This window comes from Falco biarmicus, chromosome 3 (genome assembly GCF_023638135.1).
Source record: "Falco biarmicus isolate bFalBia1 chromosome 3, bFalBia1.pri, whole genome shotgun sequence".
NCBI lineage: Eukaryota > Metazoa > Chordata > Aves > Falconiformes > Falconidae > Falco > Falco biarmicus.
The window spans coordinates 110,874,275-110,897,636 of NC_079290.1; the positions used below are offsets into that span (position 1 = coordinate 110,874,275).

The 23,362-nt window shown below is 48.6% G+C and overlaps 2 protein-coding genes across 5 annotated transcripts in view; one reads left to right on the plus strand and one right to left on the minus strand.

Moving 5' to 3' along the window:
* Positions 1-342: 342 nt before the first annotated feature.
* On the plus strand, positions 343-5,408 carry HTR6 (5-hydroxytryptamine receptor 6). The gene is made up of 3 exons (XM_056333550.1): positions 343-1,132; positions 2,757-2,915; positions 3,182-5,408. The coding sequence occupies exons 1-3, from the start codon at positions 350-352 to the stop codon at positions 3,575-3,577; spliced, it is 1,338 nt and encodes a 445-aa protein (XP_056189525.1). The 5' UTR covers positions 343-349; the 3' UTR covers positions 3,578-5,408.
* Positions 5,409-6,579: 1,171 nt separating this feature from the next.
* Positions 6,580-23,362, minus strand: part of TMCO4 (transmembrane and coiled-coil domains 4) — a 41,229-nt gene continuing 24,446 nt past the window's right edge. For 2 of the 4 annotated variants that reach the window (XM_056333532.1, XM_056333529.1), the window contains exons 12-14: positions 23,086-23,203; positions 20,010-20,127; positions 6,580-7,341 (exon numbers count right to left, since the gene is read on the minus strand). In XM_056333532.1, the coding sequence (XP_056189507.1) occupies positions 7,009-7,341; positions 20,010-20,127; positions 23,086-23,203 (569 nt within the window). In that variant the 3' untranslated portion in view covers positions 6,580-7,008. The other 2 variants (XM_056333531.1, XM_056333530.1) reach the window with 2 other exon arrangements.

Genomic DNA, 23,362 nt, shown 5'->3' on the forward strand with positions numbered 1-23,362 from the left:
CATCCAGAGCATCCCCGGCATCTCGAGCATCCCAAGCCTCCCTGGTGTCCAGAGCATCCCCAGCATCCAGAAGCAGCGAAGCGGCGTCCATGGACATCGTGGAGCAGGGGGATTTGCAGGGACGAGGAAATGCCTGTCTGTGAGTAACGGGGAGGGGAACCTTGCTGCTGCTGATCGGCTCCTGGGAATGTCACTCTGCCCTGATCGCCAGTGAAGAGGGAGAGAGGGGGAAGAGAGGGAGAGGAGGAGGAGGAGGAGAGGAGTCAGGAGGGCGGACACAGAGTGGAGAGGGAGAGGTGGTGCTTCTTCCCCCGGCGCTGGCTCTGGCGATGATCACCTAGCCCAGGTCATGCCTGGAGAAGGTCCCCGCAGCTCCCGAGCCAGCCCTGCCCCCCGGCTCCTCATGGAGGACGATCTGGGGGCCCCCAACGCCAGCATGCTGGGGGAGCACTCGCTGCTGGTGGGGAGCAGCTGGGTGGCCGCTTTCCTCTGCTTCATCATCCTGCTGACCACGGCAGGGAACTTCCTCCTCATCCTCCTCATCATCACCCAGCGCTCCCTCCGCAACACCTCAAACTACTTCTTGGTGTCCCTCTTCATGTCCGACCTGATGGTGGGGCTGGTGGTCATGCCCCCCGCCATGCTCAACCAGCTCTATGGGCGCTGGGTGCTGCGGAGCGACTTCTGCTCCCTCTGGTACTCCTTTGACGTCATGTGCTGCAGCGCCTCCATCCTCAACCTCTGCATCATCAGCTTGGACCGCTACCTGCTCATCATCTCCCCCCTCAAATACAAGCTGCGAATGACCTCCTGCAGGGCCCTCTGGCTCATTCTGGCCACCTGGACCTTGGCTGCACTGGCCTCCTTCCTGCCCATCAAGATGGGCTGGCATGAGCTGGAGTTCGAGGTCCGGTCCCCCAACGTCACCTCCCAAGGGGACGAGGACCAGTGCCGGCTGCTGGTCAGCTTGCCCTACGCCTTGGTGGCCTCCTGCCTGACCTTCTTCCTCCCGTCCGCCGCCATCTCCTTCACCTACTGCCGCATCCTCCTGGCAGCCCGCAAGCAAGCGGTGCAGGTGGCTTCCCTCGCCTCCAACGTGGCCACCGCCACCACCACCGAGACCACGCCACAGGTAAGGTGGCCCCAGGGACGTTGCTCCTGGCGGACCCCAGTGATTTGAGTGCCTGGGGGGGGGTCTGCCCTCCAGGTGGCCTCGGGGCTGGAGCCAGCAAAGGGCTGGAACCAGCAGGGAGGGAGATTTTGGGCAGCACCCACCTCCCTGCTGTCCCCCCAAGGTGCCCCGTGTCTCACCCCAGCGATGCTGCGCTTTTAAGCTGCTCAGGAGCACAGTAACGGCATGAGCAGAAGCAGAGAAATAAATTAAGATACAGGCGAAAGCGCTCAGTGGTGCAAAATAAATGCGGTTTCGCCCCACTCTTGGCGAGCGTCATCCCGGAGGGTTTTAATCTTATCTGACTTTCCACTCGTAAATCTGGGCCGTGGTGGGTGTGAGACATGCGGGGGAGAAGGAGTTTAATTAATAGCACATACCAAATTCTGGGGAGCACCTTGTTTTGAACAGCCGGCTTCTGTTTTTGTCACCTGGTCTATAACGGCAACTGCAAAATGCTTCCGTACTCGAGCGCTGGTTCAACCGGCGTGTGTGTTTTTATAGCCAAAACGTGGCTGCCCTTGTTTGTGTTTCTCCGGGAGAAGGTAATTGCCACTAAATCTAACAGCTTTAATTCCTTGTAATAGGCTTTATTGACCTCATATCCTATAGGGAAAAAGACAAACTTAATTGCCTTTAAATACCTCGACTTAGTTTGCTGTTTTCCTTTCTTTTAAGGAGCCAGGGCTCTGAGCTGGCCAGCTCTCCCGCACATCAGGTGTGCCAGGCTTCCCAAAGGAAAATGGGAACGGAAGAACCAACGGGCAATATCATAAAATGTTTATTTTCCACCCAGACCCTACGAACTCACCCTCCGCAGCCCTGCAGCCCGGCTCCCCGAGCGATGCTCGGTGCTTTGCTCTGCCGTGGCGAACCAGCACCCACCCCGTGGCTCAGCGGCGGCGAGTGTCCCCGCGGGCTCCGGGAGCCCCACATTGGTGTGGGGGGTGGGTGTGAGCTGAAAACAAAATTCAGGGAACCCCTGAGTTTCATCTTTTTAACATCTTTTTGTTCTCTTTTGGGGTAGGAAGCTGAGTGGCAATGGGGCCTCAAGTAATTCCGGCAGAAGGCTGAGATAACAATTTCAGACTGCAGAAGTGGATAGAGGCCTGAGTTAGTTGTGGTGTTTGTAGGGTGAAATGTTTGATGTCCTGCTTTTAAAAATGTAATTTTTAAAAAAAAAATGTAATTTTTAAAATGTAGTTTGCTGCTCTAATCAGCAGCTAGAGCTGCTCTTTAGGGCATGCTTTATCCTGACCAAAACATTGACTGAGTCGGATTTTTCTATAAAAGAACAGCCTAATGTACAGTATTACAAAATAGTATTAAAAAATCACTATTTTGCAGTAAAAAAATCCCAAAATACTCTCAATGTTGAGGGTTTCTGTTGCTTCCTCTTCCTGATTTGTGGTTCAGGGCTGCGGCGCTCGCCGCCCTCCTGCCCCTTGTGAGACGGGGCACAACGGCGGGTATCGGTGGGGGATTTGCAGCCCAAACGCCCCTTTCCTTGGCGGGGGCTGGCGGGGGTGCCCGTGGCTCTGGCCTGGGGACAAGCGCTGGCCCACCGCCCCCTGTCCCGCTGCAGGTTCCCCGCGCCCCCAGCCAGCCCGCAGCCGGCAGCGAGAGCAGGAGGTTCGCCACCAAGCACAGCAAGAAGGCGCTGAAGGCCAGCCTGACGCTGGGCATCCTGCTGGGCATGTTCTTCGTGGCTTGGCTCCCCTTCTTTGTCACCAACGTGACGCAGGTAAGCACGTCGGGCGGGCTTATGTCGGGTTTTCAGAAGTTTTACGCTTCGAATCCAGCTGGGCTCAATCTTAGACACCTGCGGGTCTTGCTGGAGAGCCTCTGGGGTCAAAGATGCAATTTCCTCAGGGAGCAACGGCAGGAAAAAGCCCTTCAAAAGGGTTTGGAAGGTTTCCTTCAAAAAGGAAATGCTGGCATGCCTGGGAAACCGCTCCGGATCGGGGCCGAGGTGGGAGATGCTGCTAACCCTTGCTGTCCCCCCGCCAGGCGGTCTGCAGCTGCGTCCCGGCCGGCTTCTTCGACGTGCTGACCTGGCTGGGGTACTGCAACAGCACCATGAACCCCATCATCTACCCGCTCTTCATGAGGGACTTCAAGAGAGCCATGGGCAGGTACCTGCCCTGCTGCCGGCGCGCGGGGGAGCCCCGGCCCAGCGCCATCTCCCTCTCCATGAGGAACTCCAACAGCGGACCACGCGCCGCCACGTCCCTCAAGAACGTCCTCACCCTGCAGGCGGAGACCGACTCGGTTGACTCCGGGGCACTGGGGAATGAACAGGGCCTGCTGCCGGCCGGCGGTGGCCCCCCAGCCCCCAGCCCCCGCTTGCTCAACCGCTTCGACGCGGGGCCGCAGCCCAGGCAGCTCGGCACCCCCGTGGCCTGAGCCAGGGTGGCCTGGCAGGGGGTTACGGGCCACTGTGTGCTGGGAGGGGTCCCCCAGCCCGGTGCAAACTCTCCAAGGGGCTGCTCTGCTGCAAGGCTTCTCCCTGCCCGCGCCTCGCTGCCCGATGCCCTCTCCAAACACGACGGCATTTCCTCGGAGAAGGCGCTGCCACCGAGCACTTCGGCGGGTAGGTTTAAACGGCAAAGCCGCATTTTACCGCTGAACGAATCTGCCTCGTTTCTCTCTGTGTCCATGCCACCTTTGCTCACCGTCACCGATGCCTCGCCCTTTTCCAGAGCTGCTTCTTGTGGCCTTTTCATCCCCAGTTAGTCCGAACCTCGGGCGCCTGACGCTTCCGCCAGCCTCCGGCTCCCTAAACTTCAGGCCAGGTTTCCAGCTTCCGCTGACACGGCTCAGCCGATCGCCTCCCTTACGCAGTGTGCCCAGAGGAACGGTGGAAACCACGTCCCGAGACTCATGGACAAGGGGTTTGGGGCCGCCTCAGGCCACAGAACGTCACTTCTCCTTGGAGCTTAATTCCCTCACCTGATCTGGGCTCTCCCTGCCTCGGTTTCCTGCCAAACTGCAACACAGCGAAACCACCGTGTTTGGTCATGAGCAGCCTGCACTACGGGGGATTAAATTTGATGCAAAACGTCCAGCGCTGCTTTCTGCAGATGCAGCAAGAGAGTGGGCGTTCGCCGCGGTGGTGGTTCCGTGGGTATCCTGACAGTAGTAAGTAACGAGATCAGCTTCCCTTTAGATTTCATCCTACAGCTTCCTATTTCTGGCATCCGACCATCACACTGCGCTCTGACAATCCATCAATTTTTAGATGATGCTGTTAGAAAACACACCTTCCCCCCCTCCCCCTGCTTCAAATAAGAATCTAAACAAATACTGTCTTTTAAATAACAATGCCAGCCCCCTCCCCCAACATACACACAGAGCCACAAGCAGGAGGAATAGCGAGTAGTGTGGTAAGTGGGCACTTAAAAAATAATAAATGCTTTTAGCAAAGTCTTCCTCAAGTGCCTTTCAGACGCAGAGGCAGGTTGGCCGCTGGCTGCTGTGCCCTCCCTGGCCTCACACCCCGCACCCCGCGCTGCCTGCGGCACCCTAAGGTGCTCCTGGAACTCACGGTCACACAGAGAAATGAACACAGAGTGTCCCTTGGGTACGGGGTGCTGCAAGAAGCAGCCACACGCCAAGCCAGTCTCATTAGTTTTCTTTCCACGTTGCCCACGTATATTCCAGAACTGAACAACAAGTGTTTTTATGAGTAACTTGACATTTATTTGCCACAAATCCCCTTGCAGCTGACGGCCGGCCCAGCGGTCAGTGATAAACGACCGTGACAAAGGAGAACTGAGCACAGGTTCAAACATCAAACTGTTCAATACATTTTTGCCACGTAGCTGTGGCCACGTAGCTTGAGTTTGGTATCAAGCACGAAGGTAAAGATGTGCGTCTTTCCACAAATGGCTTTATATAAAAACATACTTCGACTCCAACTCCAGTTAAAAAGGAGCAGAAAAATCCACGACAAACTCCGAAGGTCCATTGGGTGGGTGGCTCCGCAGAGACAGGCTGCAGGAGATGGAGAAACAGAGACAGCCTCCTCAAGCCAGATGTCCGAAAGCAATAATGCACTACCCTCATCGAGCCAATTCTTTGTAACGAGGCGTTTGCTTGGGGACAAATCCTCTGGTGCAGTGGAGAAGTCAAGCCCCTTCCCCGCAGGCAGCAGCACCGCCGAGCAGCGCGCCGGGCCCACCGTGGTGGGACCCCATAGCCTGTGTCGGGATATCTCCCGTCGCCCCGCAGCAAGGCATCATGCCAGAGGCAGAGATGAAATAATGTAGTTTCAGGATCAGGTAGGAAGTAGCTGGTCGATGGCCCAGCTATCTCAAGACAGATGTATTCCTGAATATGATCAAAGAGCTATAACGTCTCTCAAATGACAGAGAAAACCAAGAAAAGGTGTTTATTAATGGTGTTCCTGGCGTCATATGGAAACTGGACTTGCTAAATAAGCTGCTTTTGATCACAGCTCAAATTCCAGTGTGAATACTGGACTCGGTGGCGGGACGGGGGGACAGGAAGAGCCGGGTGCTGCAGCCAAAGCCATGGCACGCTGCCAGGTTGCACCGCTGCCCCCAGAAACCGCCGCGTTTCCCACGCCGTGAGCAATAATCGGCAGGTAAGGTCCGGGGAGAGAAGGGAGAGGTGGTGCTGGTTAAACTGGTGCTGGAACCGGGAGGGAGGAGGACCGAAATCGGAAGCTGCAGGCGCAGTATTTCCCCCTGTGACTCAACAAGACCTTCCAGGTGTGGGTGTGGGAGGGTATTGACACCCCTCGGCGCTTGTTTTGAAGCAGGGAAGCACAGGGGTGCTCTCAGCTGGGGCCTGTCCTCGCCGTGCTCCCGCTGGATGTGCTGCCTTGGGCTCAGCAGCAAAACAGGCCAGAGAGGGACCTTTTGTGGAAGATGTGGATCAGTCCCGTAGGGTTCTGGAAGATTCTGCAAGGCCGGGGATGTAAAGCAGGGTCCCTCCCTCCGGTTTGAGAGGGGGGAGAAGAGAGCGGATGCCAATCCGCTTTTATAAAGGGAGGTAGAAATCAAACAGATTCATATTTATCCTATGCCAAGTATTGGTTTTCTTCTAAGCCAATTAAAAATATGTCCAGAGGGGGCTTTTAAGGCTGGAGAAGTGTGTGGGACACAAAACAAAAGTCTCTGTGGGTTGCTGGCTTGCAAAGCCTGGGAGGAAATTTCACAAAGTAATAAATCATAAAAAGCCCGCTCTGTTTCTTCTGCTGTCTTTCACCTAGGGTCTCAACGCGCGTTTCTGACAGGACTGAGGGGAAGAAGGGCAGGCAGCCCGAGCCGTACGCCTGCCCCGTCAGCGGAGCCGCAGCGGGGACGCCGAGACGTACATAGCCGGGCAGCCAGAGCCCGCAGCACACCTGCTCACATGAAACCAAAACCCCAATCAACCACTGCGGGAAAAATGGTTTTAATTTCCTAGTGACGAGCCCCTCTCCATGATATGCTTAAAAATACCCGCAGAGCCACCTGCTTTCCCAGGAGTTACATAGCAGAGACACAGTCCCTAACGGTGACAGCTGCTTCCCTCAAGAACCAACGCGGTTTGTGCGAGGAGGGAAGTGCCGCCACTTCCTGAGCAGTGCTGATTCAGGCAGGAACCAGCCCTTCCTTGTCCATGGGAGATGCCGTGGGTGGCTGCTCCAGAAGCTTTGATGCAGCAACACGCCGCTGCCACGCTCCAAGCTCTCGGGAGGGTCTGCAAACGGCAGCTACAGCTCTGCCGGCTCCACCAGTGCTCCTTTGGGAATCCTGCTGCAACAGGATGGTGCTTTGAAAGCGGTTTTAGTGCTGGCGGAGCATCTCTGCCTAACACAAAGAGCTCTAATTTGCTCCTTTGCCTGCTGCCTCTTTCTTGCCGTCCCCACTGTTCGAACAGTCTGGGCAGGGGAGTGAGGCTTCTCCCCCAAGACAGCTGGGAGCATCAGGGTGCTGAGCACGGCCGGCCGGGAGAGCCTCACCATCGGCCGCATCCTCCTCTCGCACCGTGTTTTCCTCTTCCGGAGCCTCGCGGCCCGCTGCCCGCTGTGATTTCTTGGCTGGAGGGGAGAAAAGGCTGCCGCTGCCCTTCTCTTCCGGACAACACTCCTTGGTTTTAATGCCCACAGCTTTTAGGATCGTGTCCATTTGCTTCATATAGTCCAGGTGGCCGTTTACCTGCAAGCAACAAGAGTCCTGTTAGTGGGGAAGCTGCAGGGAGCGCAGCTCCGTCAAGTCCTTCATCTCCAGAGCCAGCACTGTCGTGAGGTTTGGGTTTAGCTCTGAAAGGCTGGAAGAATGAGGTCTGAAAAACGCAGCTGTCCACTGAATAACCTGAACCGGCTGCTGCTGCTGCTGCATTGCCTCTCCTCAGTAACATCGTTACAATGTTTGTAACATTGCTGAGTTACAAACCCCCAGACTCTGGGTGCCACAAGAGTAAGAGAGGAGGCGATGTGCCACAGTGAGAGACACCCAGGTAGGAGACAAGTTGTCTTAGTTCAGCCCCTTGTTCTCTGCTAAATTACGTGTCCTTCCTGTGCCTTAGCTGCCTTGTAAAAGCAAAAATTATCTTACTTAAAGTAGAATATAGTCATTAAATCTCACAGCAGCTACCGAGCGTGTTAAGGTTCTTGGCCGGAAGGTGCACTGATCTGTCCCACACCATATAAAACCGGGAGCCTGAGAGTTATGGGTTCATAAACCACATTAAAGTCAACAGCACATGCAAAAACCCCACACATTTTTATTGTAAGGTGATTTCCATGATAAGATAAACCCTTCTGAGAGGGACGTTGGAATGCGTCCTTCCAGTCAGGGCACAGGAGGGAGAGAAAACCTCCTCCGCAGGTCGTCGTTGTCATCCACAGCAGGCTACCTGGCTGGGAAGGCAGAAGGTCCCTTCTGTGTCAGGGGTCCTGTGCAAACCCAGCGTCTGAGGCAGCGACAGCAAAGGTTCTGCCAGAGAGCAGCCTTCAGAGCTCCTTGGCTGTTGTGCTCACAGCCGAGATGGGAGGAAGCGCTTGTGAGCGCCAGGTGGATTTCCAGCTGGTTTCTCTGTGGAGGGGAAAAGCGCGGGGAGGCTGAGCTGGGGCTATTTTGATGGTGCATGCACCAGCCGGCCTACAGATTTCAGCACAGCTTCAGGGGTCTGATTTGCATCCTCAGATATTTAACATCTTTGGTAAATTCAATTTCTAACACTTTACATCCTTCCTGACCCCGCCAGAAAGCTGTCTCAGTTAACACCACCTCCTATTTTCCCCAACCTTACTAGTAATTAGGGAATTTCCACAGCGGGGAACACCCACCACCACAGCCCTGGGTTTCCCGCTTCCCGGCCACGTGTAGGAGCACCCCAGGAAGGGGCTGGCTGCTCGTACGAGGCGGTGAAAGCCCTTTGCAGAGCAGCCCCGGCCCCCCGCTGCACTCCCTGCCGGCTCAGTCCCACAGGCTGGCTGGTGCCTGGGCACCCTGCCTCGCTGTGCGGCCAGCAGGGTTACCAGCACCTCTCCCCAACCCTAACACCAGCCTCCTTTCCTGCACGGGCAAAATTCAAACAGTTTTTGAGTGGGAACGTTTGGAGGCGCTTAGGACTTGGAGCAAAATGAAGGATTTAATCAGCACATTAGTAATGCAATATGTGACTTTCATCAGTCCAGATGGCTCAACAGGCTCTTGATGTTTTGAACAGATTAGTTAATTAAAATAACCATTGAAGGGCTAATGGACTGGCTGTTAAGATGCGTACATGTTCTCTGAAAAAGCATGAACTCCCTACACAGTGGGAAGGCTTGGTGCTAAAAAAGAAATGAGTGCAGCGTTGGACAAGGCAGAGAGAAACAAGGAAGAAATGGACTTACTGGGAGGGGTTGCTGAAGCCTCTTGCTTTGCTGTATTCTGAAACCTCTACAGTCACCGCAAGCTGCCTGCCCTGGCCACCACCTGGGGACCTCTCAGCCTCTTCTCTCACCTAGTCATGAGTCAGAACAAATTTCCTCTGCCACCCTGAGGGCTAGATTTTCATAACGCTTCATTATCCAGCAGCTTCCACTAAAACCATGGGGAACTCCTCTTCCTCGAGCACCACGATCGCTGAGAGACGCTGGATAGGAGCAGTTCTGAAGAGCTGAGCCTTTCCTCACGCAGCTAAAAGAGAAGCTGACCCTCCTGAAAGTCTGTCCCTTACTGCAGGTCTGCCAGCACCACGACATCTCTTCAAAGGAAACCCACTGCTGTTTCCAGGATAGCCCACAAAGCCGGCCCAGTGCAAGCCCTGAGCAGCACAGGAGGAGGCAGGACTCCTTCTCTGCTATATTGTGATATTAAATACCGAGCCACCAGCAAAAGAACAGCAAACATACTGCCTTGCCACTGTGAAGCCAGCCTGGTGGGAAAATTCAGCAATTTCATCTCTCAAGAGCCTGTTTTTATCTGCAAAGCTGAATTCCTCCACTGGTAGGCTGCACTGGAGATGGGATGGGAACATCTAAAACACTGTAAGGGACAATAAAATTTTACAGGGAAGTAAAGAATTGTTTTAATATTTTCCAGAACAAAGTGCAGGAAGCATTTAAGAATAAATGGAATAGAAAAGTGTTCTTGTGACCAAAGCAAATATGTTTCTGCTTGTTACAAGGAAATGAAAATCAGTGTGCTTAGGTGACTTCTCCCCTGGTATATCTGATTTTATGGTTGCTTTGACTCATTAGAAAACACAAGCCAGCCGTCTGTGTCACTAATTCTGCTGCAGGACTATGGCACGGCACCGAAAGATCTCCAAAGAACTACAGGCGATAGCATCGCTCAGCTGGATCAATCGGGCAGCTGAAAGGAGGCGCCAGTTCAGTAAGTTTGGAAAAGTTTTCAAGTTCAAATCCACCCAAAAAGCATCCAAAATATCGTTAAGCCTATCAGCTGCATCTATTAAATTCAAATAGAAGTCTTTCTGTTTGGTGCAATAAGTGCCTCTGGTTATGGTGTCATAAAAACACAGTTCAGTTTATGGGAGCTTTGAAAACAAATTATGTCATCCCTGGGCCTGCAACCAACTCACTGGTGGCCACTGTAGCAAGGCGAGCTGTGAGCTCTGCAGCGCAGATGCTGCTCCCCATGCTAACGACAGCACTTCTAGCTGGAGAGGGACAGGGGACAGCGATCAGCGTGTCTGAGAAAGGATGATAATGGAATCCATTTGCAGTTACCACGCAGCTCTCTCCATTAATGGTCAGCCAGAGCAATCTCCACGGCTCTGCTCAATTGCCTTTGCAGTTGGTTTTCCCCAGCGTTGCAAGAGAACGGATAGAGCAGCAACGCAGGATCTATCCAGCTCTTTTGGACTCTGCTCAATATGGCAGAAGAAGTCTTTGCTTACTCCAGAGCCAACTGTTGTAAGATCCTGTCCAGCTTCCTACAAAAAGAGCTCCGCCGCCGATCCCAAGCAGCCAAGGCAAGGAGTGCACACCGGCTCCAAAGCCTGGCACAGCGTGCGGAGCGCTTTGCTTTGCAGGGCTGCGTAGTTTGCCAGAGCTCAGCTGGGTTCCCTTGGCCTCTGCCACCTGCAGGGACAGATACAGGACAGAGCAGCTGGGCTGTGCCTTCCTCCTGCTCTCCTTGACCAAACATCCTAGGGATTTGCAGAGGATCCCTGAGGAGCACAGGAGGCATGCAGCACGAGTGGAGCACGCACAGGTACCCTCTGCAAGTCACAGGAGCGCAGGTCATTAATATGGCTCAGAATTTCACCTCTTTGACTTGTTTTGAGCCCATTACATCCAAAAAGCAACTTTATTGTGCAGGAAGAAGATACCCTCAAGTTAAAACATCTCTCCAGGGCTTTGTTATTTCAGCAGGAGCAGTAAAGACTATCTTGGAGGCCACTGCAGTTTCAGGATTCCCTTTTGGCAAATACTGTCTGTTTTAATAGAAAACGGTATTTTGTGTTGGATGAAAAGAGTTAACAGAGTGAGCTGCAGTTTCTGAAGCTCAGCTAATCATCACACCTCACTTTTCAGCAGTGCTTTCTTCCCACTATGGTGCCAGACACTTTGTGTACACACATAATGAAATGCAAACTGCCTCCGGGTGGCATATCTCAATAAAGCCAGCTCAGCAACTCTTGCAATTGCCCGTTCAACTCTTGGGTTTCCTCTCCGTTTCCAACAGTGGCAGTGAATTTGTCTTTCAGGAAGAGAACCGGAGCGCAACCCTGCGCGCTGAAATAAACTGACAGCCAGTTCTGGCGTGGCATTGGTACAGAAGGGAAGAAACTCGCATGCCACTCTTCCTTTCCAAAAAAATCCTCAGTTCTGGGTACTGCCTCCAAAGCCATGCAGCCGTCCTCTTCCAGATGGTGGCAAAGCCTGATTGATTATAGGACTCTCAAGCTATGCCAGGTTATCACTCAAAATGCAGTCATCCCTGCCAAGCTGGCAGGCTCCTCTGCTCAGAGTTATTCCCATGTGTCAGCGTAAGCCTTAATTCAGAGTGCTGGGTATATCCAGCATGATAGAGGGCATTCAGCCTGGTGGAAAATGTCCTATCTATTTTCCACAGTTTTCTGAGAGCTTCTGGCAAAGATCTTACGCTGCCCAAGCTGGGGAATATGGCTGGACCTGCCAAAAGCCAGTGGCAGAGCAGATTCCCATAGCGAGAACGAGAAGAACATGAAACAAACCTGGAAAGAGGCTGTGGCTGAATTAAGCTAAAATAGAAAGAAAATTCTTCTGTTTGGGTTCTTAGGAAACAATGTTTTCAAAAGTGAGGGCAGTGAACACATCCACTGATTCAGAAGCTGTCATTTAAATGGATTTATTAAAAAGTGTGAATCTGGCATCTGTGTTGCACTATAGGTATATCCTGAGCATTAGCAATTCTCGCTTCCAGCAGAGGAGAAGCTAATAAAAACATATTTGAGGAAAACTCTATAGAGCTGAATTTATTTTGAAAATACTGTCAATGTCATTTGCATTATTCCTCTTTAATGTTTCTATTTCTGCTCTGAAAAACTGACGGAATAAAGATTGGAGCATGATTCAGCTGTAGCTAATAGGCTTTGCTTCTAAATCAGTCCTTCACACAATTACAGTTTTGTGAGTAGACTAAGTCGCTCGATTCTTATTTTTCTCCTCATTTAACAATTAACTTGACCGGTAAAAGTTCTCCTTCAATTACAGCAACATGTCTTGAGCAAGACTGTAATTTTTACATGCAATCATCTTTCAGCCACAACTTATTGATCAAGTCATTCTCACCTCCGGGACAATAACTGAGGGATGTTACCCTCAGACAGCACTCAGGCAGTTTCACGCCAATGCAGTAACTTTTTCCAAGGACTTTTCCCATCAAACTTTGATATGTTTGGGTTTTTTTGTGGGAACATGTCAGTGTTGAAAATTCTGAGTGAACACTTTCTTTTGCTGGATTTGTCCGCTGCTGAAAAACTCTGCCAGCTTTACTCTCGATTTACCTTGACCAATTCCAAGAGGACTGATGGAGAGGAGTGAAACACAGAATACAACAAGAAAACAGAGGAAGTAAATGGAGGAAATCAGTTTGGGAAGCCTGAAGCCCTAAGGGGGCGAGATGGAGAGCAGCTGTATGTCAGCGATGACGGGCAGGATAAAGTTAGGAAGAAGGAGCTTCATAAATTCTGGATCAATAAGACAGCCCTTGAAAGAGTTTCAAGGGAAAGGTACCTTCACAGGTGGCCTTCTGCTCACAGGTAACACGCTCCGCACACTGAGCCATGAATTTTTCAACCGTTTGCACAGCTGCTGGTGACTGGTTTTATTTTGCTGATGCTCTGACAACTACCAGAAGTGGAATTGGTTCTTTTCTCTAGCTATCGGGTTGGTGTCTGAACACTCGAGAGTCTTTCCAGCTATATCAAAGTTGCAAAACATGCCACTCACTTTTAAGGTGGCTATAATCAAATACTTATTTTTCAGTGCTAATCCAAGTGCAAATTATTTACATTAGATGCTATAAAGAATGTTTTCAAAGGCCCAGCATCAACTGTGCATATAATTATCACTGGGGAGTAATCTGAACATCATCTCTTGGCCTCAGAAGAAAAGAGATCTCCCAAAACGAAGACTGGATTGAGGTATTGAACTGGAGTGTTCCTAGAAGTAGCTTAGGGGACCCAGGTATCTGATGTTATAAACTACAGCAGTCCACTAGTGATCCAAAATATCTGCTATACTGATCAAGCCAGGATTATGGAGAATTTTTCAAGAGTCCAGATGAAAACACTGAGATGAGATTCAGTCTCCATAGTCAGGATGATATAACAGGACCTGCCTGCAGTGGAGGATGACTCCTCTGTAACACCAAAAGGGACTGATCACCCTCCCTCTCCCCATCTTGCTCCAGGAATACACAAGATTTGGCAGCTGAAATGTTACCATCTTCGTGGCTTTCAAACCAACTTCTCAGCCGAAGTCCACAAAACAAGATTGTTTTTGGTTAGCTAAGGGAATTCCTGCTGTCTCTGGGGACAATGACCTGCTCTCACCTTATTCACCCCTTATGAGTTGATGGTAATAATCTGTCTGGGCAAGAAGTCTTGGGCATTTGGGAAATTTCCAAAGCTATGGAGCAGTGCAACACCTCTCCTTAGCAATGTGATCTCCTACAGAACCATCACACTGGGACTGCAGCCAGTTTAAGCCCTGACCTCACCCTAGTGTCGCTGGGGCGGCAGGCAGCGGTAAGCCTCATGGTGTTTTCAGCTACAGGCAGCTAACATCAATAATATGTGCTGTTGTAACTGCGAGATCTCAAACACGTTAGCTGAAAGTGTGCTGCAGGAGAAAAACCTCACGTACACAATGTGTCAGCTAAGTCAGTCTTCCCCTTGATTAACACTTTTAATTGGATGTTGCAGCTGAATTTTCTTTCCATGTTAGCTGAAGAGGTTAGGAACAAAGTTCAAAACTGAACACAAAAATTATACAGAATTAGCGATTGTGTTCCAACATAAGACAGGAGATAGAAAGCTGAATTCTCTATCCTTAATTCACCTTACCGTGCTTTGTGTAGCCACCCTTGCAGAACCAAATGTAATTAACACTACTTAGGGAAAATTCCCACTGCTTTTCCTGGCTGTTTTGCTGGACTAGGGTCTGTGTGATCAGGTGAGCTGCTTGCAAAGTCAACAGCTACAAATGTGTTCGCCGCAAACCTGTCAAGAATGAGTCTGCAACATCTGGCTTTGCAAGAGCAGTCCTGTTTCCAAATGCAAGGTGCTCTGATATATATGCAATGTAAAAGAAGCTCTATAAAAGGTGAAAAGTGATGTAAATTCTTAGGCTCCATGGGAGAAAGATGTCATGGTATGAAAACATTGCTGGTTACTCAAGTGGAATAGCAAATTTCGTTTGTTGAACTTATTAGATGTAAATGTAAACTACTTGTGGATCTTTCTACAATGTGGCACTTAATCTCAGCTTTTCTGAAGGCGAGGGGTGCAGTCCCAGCCATTCAGCTTTGCCCAGGGTCTCTCTCTCTTTGTTGGGGTCTCTGAACACTGTACACGCTCAAACAGATGTTGTGGAAGTCCACCATGAAACGATACCCACATGTTCCACGCACAATGGAGGAAATGGGAAAATTACTTCTATAAATCTGCAGGAAGGCCATGCTGTTCTGGCACCACACTGCTTCGGAGTGGCAGCACGTATGTGAATTTTGGCACCAGCCTTATGGAGTAAAGGCTCAGGGAGTACTATAAAACGGTTCTCTCTGCCTCTCAGAAGCAGCTAAATACCCCCAGCCTCCCAAAGCGTACACCAAGGTGAAGCAATACATCTGTGTTGAAGCAAGGAGGGACATGGGCTTTTGAGGTTTTTTTCTGCCACAAAGCAAAAACAAACTGCAAGTTACTAATGGGTCCATTTGCACGCACTTTATGGAAAAGGTTTTCCAGTTTCTTCCTCTGTTCTAACATACTGATATTGCCAGCACCCTCTGCTTGCATCCCAAAGGGAAACATTTATTTAATATGTATTCAATGTGTGATTCTTGGAATTCCCAAATCAACAGCAAGAAGGATCACAGAAAACTAAGCCACTGATGACTCCAGGGTTGTAGGGACATGTGAAGAGGAAGAAATCATCCCTGTGACCTCAGAGCCAAGCAGACACGTAGACTTGTTTCCCAAAAGGCTTGCAGGTCCCCAGATCTGAGAGAAGGCTCTCTGGGCCCCTTCGAGCTGCTGCCTGAAGCCAAGTTCTGCTCCTAGCTCTTGCTTTTCTGATCCTGTTAATGCCTGTCACCATGGGAGGTGGCACTGCTCATTTGAAACAAATGAAACAAAGGTGTAATGAGACACAGGCAACCTTTTGCCTTTTGAACTTCCCAGGGTTCTTAATTAATCCACATTTCGTAACGACAATTAATTCTTTCCTGCAAGTCTTGGGAATGCAGGGGAACAAAACACAGTTTGATGCATTTAGGGGAAAAAAGCCCAAGTCACAAAAGTGCCAAATCAGTTGGATTTCACAAAATTCAGACTTTTCATCTGCTTACGGTATTCATGTATGCTGGGTACCTGCTTGGCTGAAGGCCAGACTGCCTTGGATTTGTTTGCCTTCCCTCATAATGGGAATACCAGGCCCCTCCTCTAAGACAGCTTTTGGAAAGAAAAATCAGTTATTCCTGAGTTAGTCTAGAGCTTAACGATGGTGTCGATAGGGTCGAGTGCTTCTGGGCAAGAATCGGGGGGAAGGCTGACGATGCAGATACCTTGGTGGGAGTCTATTATAGACCACCCGACCAGGGTGAAGATGCAGATGAAATGCTCTGTAAGCAGCTGGGAGAAGTCTCACGACCGCTAGCTCTTGTTCTCGTGGGGCACTTTGACTTACCAGGAGTCTGATGGAAATACAGTCCAGCAGGGAGGACACAGTCCAGGAGGTTCCTGGAGCGTGCGGGAGGGACCTTCCTGGTGAGGGAGCCCACTGGGGAAGGTGCCCTCTGGACCTGTTGTTTGCGAACAGAGAGGGGCTGGTGGGTGATGCGATGGTTGGAGGCCATCTGGGGCACAGCGATCATGAAATAATGAGTTTTAAATTTTCATTGAAGTAAGGAGGGTGGTCAGCAGAACTGCCACCTCGGACTTCTGGAGGGCAGGCTTTGGCCTGTTTAGGAGCCTGGTTGCCAGAGTCCCTTGCGGGGCAGCCCTGAGGGTCCAGGGGGTTCAGGGAGGCTGGACGTCCTTCAAGAAGGAAATCCTGAAGGTACAGGAGCAGGCTGTCCCCACGTGCCGAAAGATGAGCTGGTGGGGAAGACCAGCCTGGCTGAACAGAGAGCTTTGGCTGGAACTCAGGAAAAGTTGCGCATGGGGAGGTTTAGGTTGGATATTAGGAAATATTTCTTCACCAGAAGGGTGGTCAAGCACTGGAACAGGCTTCCCAGGGAAGTGGTGGAGTCCCCATCCCTGGAGGTATTTAAAAGACGTGGAGATGTGGTGCTTAGTGACATGGTTTAGTGGTGGGCTTGGCAGTGCCAGGTTAATGGTTGGACTTGATGATCTTGAAGGTCTTTTCCAACTTACACGATTCTATGGTTGGTTTGTAATCATTGTCATAAAGAGGGCTTTCCCATTGCTCACTTAGAGCAGCAAAGAAAAGAAGAGGTAAAAAGCTTCTGAGGTATCTCAGAGGGATAAAGCAACAGTGTGCTGCTGTGTGATACGGATTGTTCTAAAAAGAAACTCTGCTGTTTTGCCTTCCACTGTGCAGAGATGCCGCAGGAGAAGAATATGGCTGTGAAATGTATCAGCATTCTCCGTACCATTGCAATCACTGCTCTAGAGATTGAAAAGTGTATCTTTAGTCTGTGGGCTGTACAGAGCACGGCTCTGGCACGCCAGGTGTTTACTCTCAGTTGGTGTTGCCACGTGTTGCCTTTACAGGGATTTGTGAGCACTGGCAGCAGGTAGGCAGCTGCCATCCACAATAGGAAAAGGAGAATTCAGCTGCCATCGAAAGCACAGGAAAGGAAGGAGTCTTAAAGTCAATGCAAAACTTAATCGTAGTCTAAAGCTGTTTAAGACTGTTTTCATATTGGACTAACAAGAGAACAGTACTGACTGCTGCAATAATTGTCATGATCCACCCATGCTCTCTACTAGACTTCCAGCCACACATTCCTACTGCCCTTAAGCTTGCAAGTTCATCCCTGGTTTCTGCTGTGGTAAAACCGCCCAGAGAAACTTAAGTACCCATTCCTGACTTGTGAGCCTCCATGAAAATGCTCTGCCTATGTTCTGACTCTGAGCAGTTCTGCAATATTCAAATGTTAATGCAAAATGTAATCTACAATATCCCATTTGAACAAACAGCAATCAATCTAATACACTACAGCTCAGTTACTTCCTCGGTCTCTGTAACAGGCGCTGTCAAATAAATCTACTGAATAAATCAGTGCCATTGTAACCATTAGGAAGGCTTTTATAACTGCATTTGCTGAGTGGGAGGACATTTTTCTCTCAGTTTTACTGACAGTCAGATAAAAAACATACTAATTAAGAGAGACATGCAATAAATGCCTTGAAGGTGAATTCCTGCTTATACCGAGGTCTCTTAGTCCTCCACTCATTTGAGGATTCTGGTGCTACCACAGCAAAGACAACCCAGCTCTTTGGTTCCAGTCCAGTTTTCACTATGGATGGACTGGGAGATGCCTAAAATGCTGAGGCTGCCTGCTTGCACAATATTTTCATGCTGAACACCATTGCATCAGCTATGCTTTATTCTTCTATCACAGCTTGTCCCTTCTTATTCCTGGCAGGAGACTCACGGTGACCTCCAGCAAGGGCATCTGCAGGGATGGAGCTGGTCCCTATTATAGAAAATATCTCTCTCTGTATTTCTGTTATGCTACTGCACTATGTTTGCAGCAAAATCCATCTTGGCTTTCTTGCCACTTTAAAAAATATTGCCCCTGAATATTTCCTTCCCTGTTCTTGCTCCTTTTACTTGTAAAATGTTCACAAGAATGCAGTGTATTTCTTTTCATAAAGCTCCATGGTCTGGAAAATGGATCAAGAGAATGACATCTACTTAATATAGTCTTTCCCCCTGTGGGGGTTGCTCTTTATTCCCCCCAATGCTTTGCAGTAAGATTAAGCAAGTGAAAGTGTCAGCTCTTTCTGAAATGAGAACAGCACTGGGATTTGTCTGTTGGCATCGTGCAGCATGGATACAGATGTACAACAATAGGAGATTAGCAGATAGCAGCTCTGCAAGCATTATTCATTTAGCTGAAATGTAAATACTGCTCCTCTGGGGGAAAAGCGGAGAGGCTGTTGTGAGCCAGGCAGGATAAAGTCTGCAGGACTCCAGGGGGTTTCAGAGTGCAGGAAGCAGAAGGTCAACAGAAAGAGGGTCTCTGAAGAGAAGTCAAGAAGAGGAGAATAAAACAGACTGAACTGTCAGGAAAAGTCACCCTAATGCCACCGCTGCTTAACATCTTTGGCCATTTTGCTTTTCACGCCAGCAACAGATGCCGCTGCTCGCAGGCGACCATCTGAGGATGGTGAAAAAATAGATGTAAGAGCATGTGGAAATGCTGTCCACGACAACCCAGTAAGATGCAAAGATACGAGAACAGCTACAGTACTGGACCATGCTTAAAAGCCTCTACTATACCACTGCTTTCTGGGAAGCCTGTATTTTGTTCTGCAAAGTCTCTGTTTTATCTGTACAGCATTAAGTCCTGTGTTTTCTGGCAGGGGCTGTACATAGCTCAGTTATAATGAATGAAATGAGCTGGTAACAGTTGCATATTTATAGGCTCAGTGGGCTGGTGCTCAAAAATATCTGAAAGCGCTTAAAAGTGCCTTTGGCTGCAGAGCAACGTTGACAATCGCTACCAGCTTGTGGGGACATTTGGGAGGAGTCGTGGCAGGAACAATGCCCATGGAAGTATCCTCAGCTTTGTGCTGAGCCTCTTCAGTCCAGTTTGCAGAGAGTGAAAAATGAATTAAAACATCTAAGATACATAGAAACAAAATTGCATGTCCAAGATTACTGTGAAAATTAATACACACGCTAAATTCGCATTATTTTTTGTGGAAGAGCTCGCTCATGAGTAAAGATAAGGCAGTAAGATCATTAGTTTGCTTAAGGTAATTGGGTTGAATATGGCTAGACCTATGATATAGTGGCTTATCATTAATGACACCAGATAGCTTTGAGGAAACTAAATACCTAGAGACAACCAGGTGAATCGCTTCCTGCTTGCGCGAGACCTCCACTCCAAAAAGGCGGCAGCCCAGGCCAGGACCTGGCAAACCAGCCGGCGGTATCACAGAGCTTCTGTAATTACAGACTGGTTCCTGCACCACGGCATCAGTGCAGCCCAGGGGACCAAGGTACAAGGCCTACAAACTTGACCCTGGATGAACCTGAACAGCGCTGAAGACTCCACCAAGACCAGATTGCAGGTTGCACCTGTTCCACAGTTGGGTGTTTGAGCTCCATGTTTCTCAGCTGCTGATCCTACCTACCCACTGATTGGGGGCTTGCAAGACAGCAAGAGAATAATGGCATTGTCTGTCTCCAGTATGAGATATTTCAGAACAAAAAAACCCCAAAGATATCCAGCAAGAGAGGAAAAATTCTCATTATTTTGCTCAATACTGAGTGCTGTCTGGGCCAACAAAATCTATAGTGAAGTCTGAGATAAGAGTTATCTCAAAGAAAGGAAAGAGGGACCATGTACACAGAGGTGCTCTCCGCAGTATCTTGTCATCTCCTAATCGATGAGTGTGAGGTTACAGTGCTGCAAGCAAAGGGCAGCTGACAAAAACTGATGATATAAGAAGCGCTACTTACTACAGACGAAAGGTCCATGTTTACCATCCTCCTGTCATCCAAGTCGACTGGCTGGAGGCCTGCAACGTTGATCTGGACAGAAGAGGTTCTGTATACAAATCCCAGCAGCCAGTCGCCCCTAGGAGCAGAGCAGAAGAAGAGCGTGAATAAATCCTGTTGCCAAACCCGTGCAATATGTGTCTGCTCAGACCACGAGGAGGGTAGAAGGGCAGGGAAGGACAGCGATGTCTGGACTGAGACCTCTGCAGCTTTGTCTGATGTAGGAATCGCAGCAGTTGCCGCATTCAGGGCAAGGTATCTGTGTAAATCTGAATTTAATCCTCGTTCACGGGTGTAGTCTTATTACATGCCGCATGTTTAAAAATCTGACCCCTTCTGTTTATTCCTGTATTTGCTTAGAGATTGCAATACATTCACATATTTAATCTTTTTAATGTACTAATAGGCAGAAGTTCTCCAGCCTGTAGACAGTTGTAAACGTGATGAGGCCTGCAATACCAATGTTGCTGACATAAATATCGACTGTGAAGCTCCTTGGATTGCTCCTGATTTATAGGTACTCTATAAATACCTGGGTTCAATGACAGAACTAGGAAGAGTTTGTTCCCACTGTAAAGTATTGCCATAAGTCACTGTGACAGCTTCAGGGCAGACTATAGCATGATGAGAGAAGGTGATGCGTCCTTTGGAAATACATAACCTCTTCTGCACTGAGCAACAGCATAAAATCTGGGCACCTGAACACCACTACACTCTGCAGAGTAAATTTAAGTTGGATGTGAGTGGTACTTGTACTCTGTGATGGCAGAAGGTGAAGTGCATCTGCACAGGTGGCTGTTTCTGGCTGCTCCTGTCCATTCCAAAATGGTCTATCCTAGAATTCTTAAGTCTATGCAGAGCTCTGCAAAGTCTTTGCAACACATCCACACTACTCAGGCATGGGTTCTTTCAAAAGCTGAGTGAGTCTAACTAATTTCGTTAAGGTTTCCCACTAGGAATTTGTAACCCTGCTGTGAAATCGGATGGGACAGCTCTGACAGCTGGCTTTCACTCTCCATATCCTTTCAGACTTCAAAGCCAAAGGAGACAAGCTGCAGTGGGCTGAAGCTCAACAAATTAGGCCCAAATCTGATCTTGCAGGAATTCTATTCAATGTAATTCATCTGACCTAAATAGAGTTACTCCTCAAGTGACAGAACGAGGCCACAATTTGTATAAGCACGAGACCAGAGAAATCAGAATCAGGTGAGGTCTCACCACAAAACGTTTGTATAATCCTTCTCTCACATCTAATATCCCCACATAAATTCTCCCTGTCTCTCAGTTACCTCCTCTAGCTGTCCCTCGTGCTAACTGCATAACCCTCAAATTCAGCATCTGAGGGCAAAGCAGAGAACCTGCATAGTGGAATATTTCCTGACAGTCTCCTCACCTGCTTCTTCCTATTTGTGAGCAACGAGCTACAATTTCTGTGTCATTTTTCATTCAACATTCAAGACATGGGCTTGCCAAAGCAGAGACTAACCAAATTACTGCACACACAGAGGTACAAACACACATACTATTTTATTCCAACAGTACATGCAGGCTTAGAAACTATAACAAGTTTTTGTTGTTTGTTTTTGTTTTGTTTGTTTTTTCATTATAGGAAATGAATACACTGAGCTTTTTACAGTGAAATTGATTTTTGTATAACACAGGGAGGAACGATATTTGCCAGGGCAGATTCAGTTATATGCAACAATTGCTGTCATTTATGGCTTCTTGGAGGAACACAGAAGCACTCCCAAGGAGGTAGCAATTGCTTTTTCCTTATGTCAAGTGAAGAAATACTGAAACTGGTGTGCACATCTGGCATCCATAAAACCTCCTGTGATCCAAAAAGGACAAAAGCAGCAATTTTCAGCCTAACTGCCAGATGTGATTAATAATTTGTTGGTTTAATCTTGAATGCTTTTAATTCTTTTATTTAATTCTTCTTTGTAAATTAATATACTGTGTTAAGATGCACATGAACACAATACTTCCTCATCTTATATGTCTGTATGTAGGCATACTTCTGTATTTGTATATGTAAAGTACCAACAGCATTTCCAACTGTCCTTGACCTGAGGGCTCATGGCTTTCTAAGCTGTCTTGACTGGCATTTACATGTTCTTTGCTAATCTTTGCCTGGTTATTTCTCAATTTATTTGCCCATGCTCTTAGTCTTCCTTGCTTCATCCCTTCATTTGAATTTCGCATCTTCTAATTGTGCTGGTAAGCAATGTTCTTGTCACAATTATCTTCCAATACACAGTCATTAGATTTGAAACTGTCACTTGAATTCTTAATAGCTTTTATAAAATTGCTTCAGTTGTTTTGTGCCTCTGAATCTCCCTCTTTTCGCCCAGTAGCTCTCACAACTCTGCCTAGCAGTTGTCTGCACAGTTTTAAAAGGCTGATACTTGGTTTCAAGGTAACCTTTCTATTCTTTCACATCCTTAGTTAATTGCTACAGCTATTCCAGCTATACCTCCTTTGTTCACATGGACTATCTTGACCAGAAACTGACTCTAGATGTAAAAAATCTTCAATTTGCTTCAGCTCCTTCCCTTCCATTGCAATTTTTACATCTTGTTCCCTATAAGCAGCCCCTAGTGAACTGTGTCTCAAAGCTTTTATAGGTTTGAATTCACATTCTTTAACTGTCAGTGAACTTAACAGCCGTATTTATAGTCCTTTACATAAAGCTGAGATTTAAAGGGGCCTTAGAATATGTCAAATGATGCACAAAACCAAACTGACCCAGCTTTAAGCTGCCAGAGCAATACAACACTGCGATTGTATGAACAGAACCTACACACTGCGCACCTCAGGCTCCAGTGTAAAAGCAGAACAGCCTTCAAGTGTCTCCTGAAGACTGTCATCTCCAATTAATGCAGGCAACAGACCTCCGGACGGAAGAGACTACGACACTGCTGAATCAATGTACTCACCAGCTGAAAAATTATCCACTTACAAAATGTTTAAAATGTACAGTATCTTTTCAATGTGACAGTAGGATAATGAAGCAGGGGACTGAGCTCATACAGACCTGCAATAACCGTTTATGATCCTGCCCGACACCACTTTTGTGATTGCTTTCCAATACTTGGCTTCTCCTTCCACTGGAGCTCCCAGTAAGACCACATCTTCAATGATCCCTTGAGAGTCTATTAAGATGAAAGCAGAACAGCTCAGATTTAGAAGACGGATCAGAAAACATGTACATGAAGAAGGGGTATGTTCAGACGTGCACTATAGAAAAATCATCATTTCTGTGGTTTAAATTTTAAAGATAGAAACAACAGAAGGGAGGATCTTAAATATAA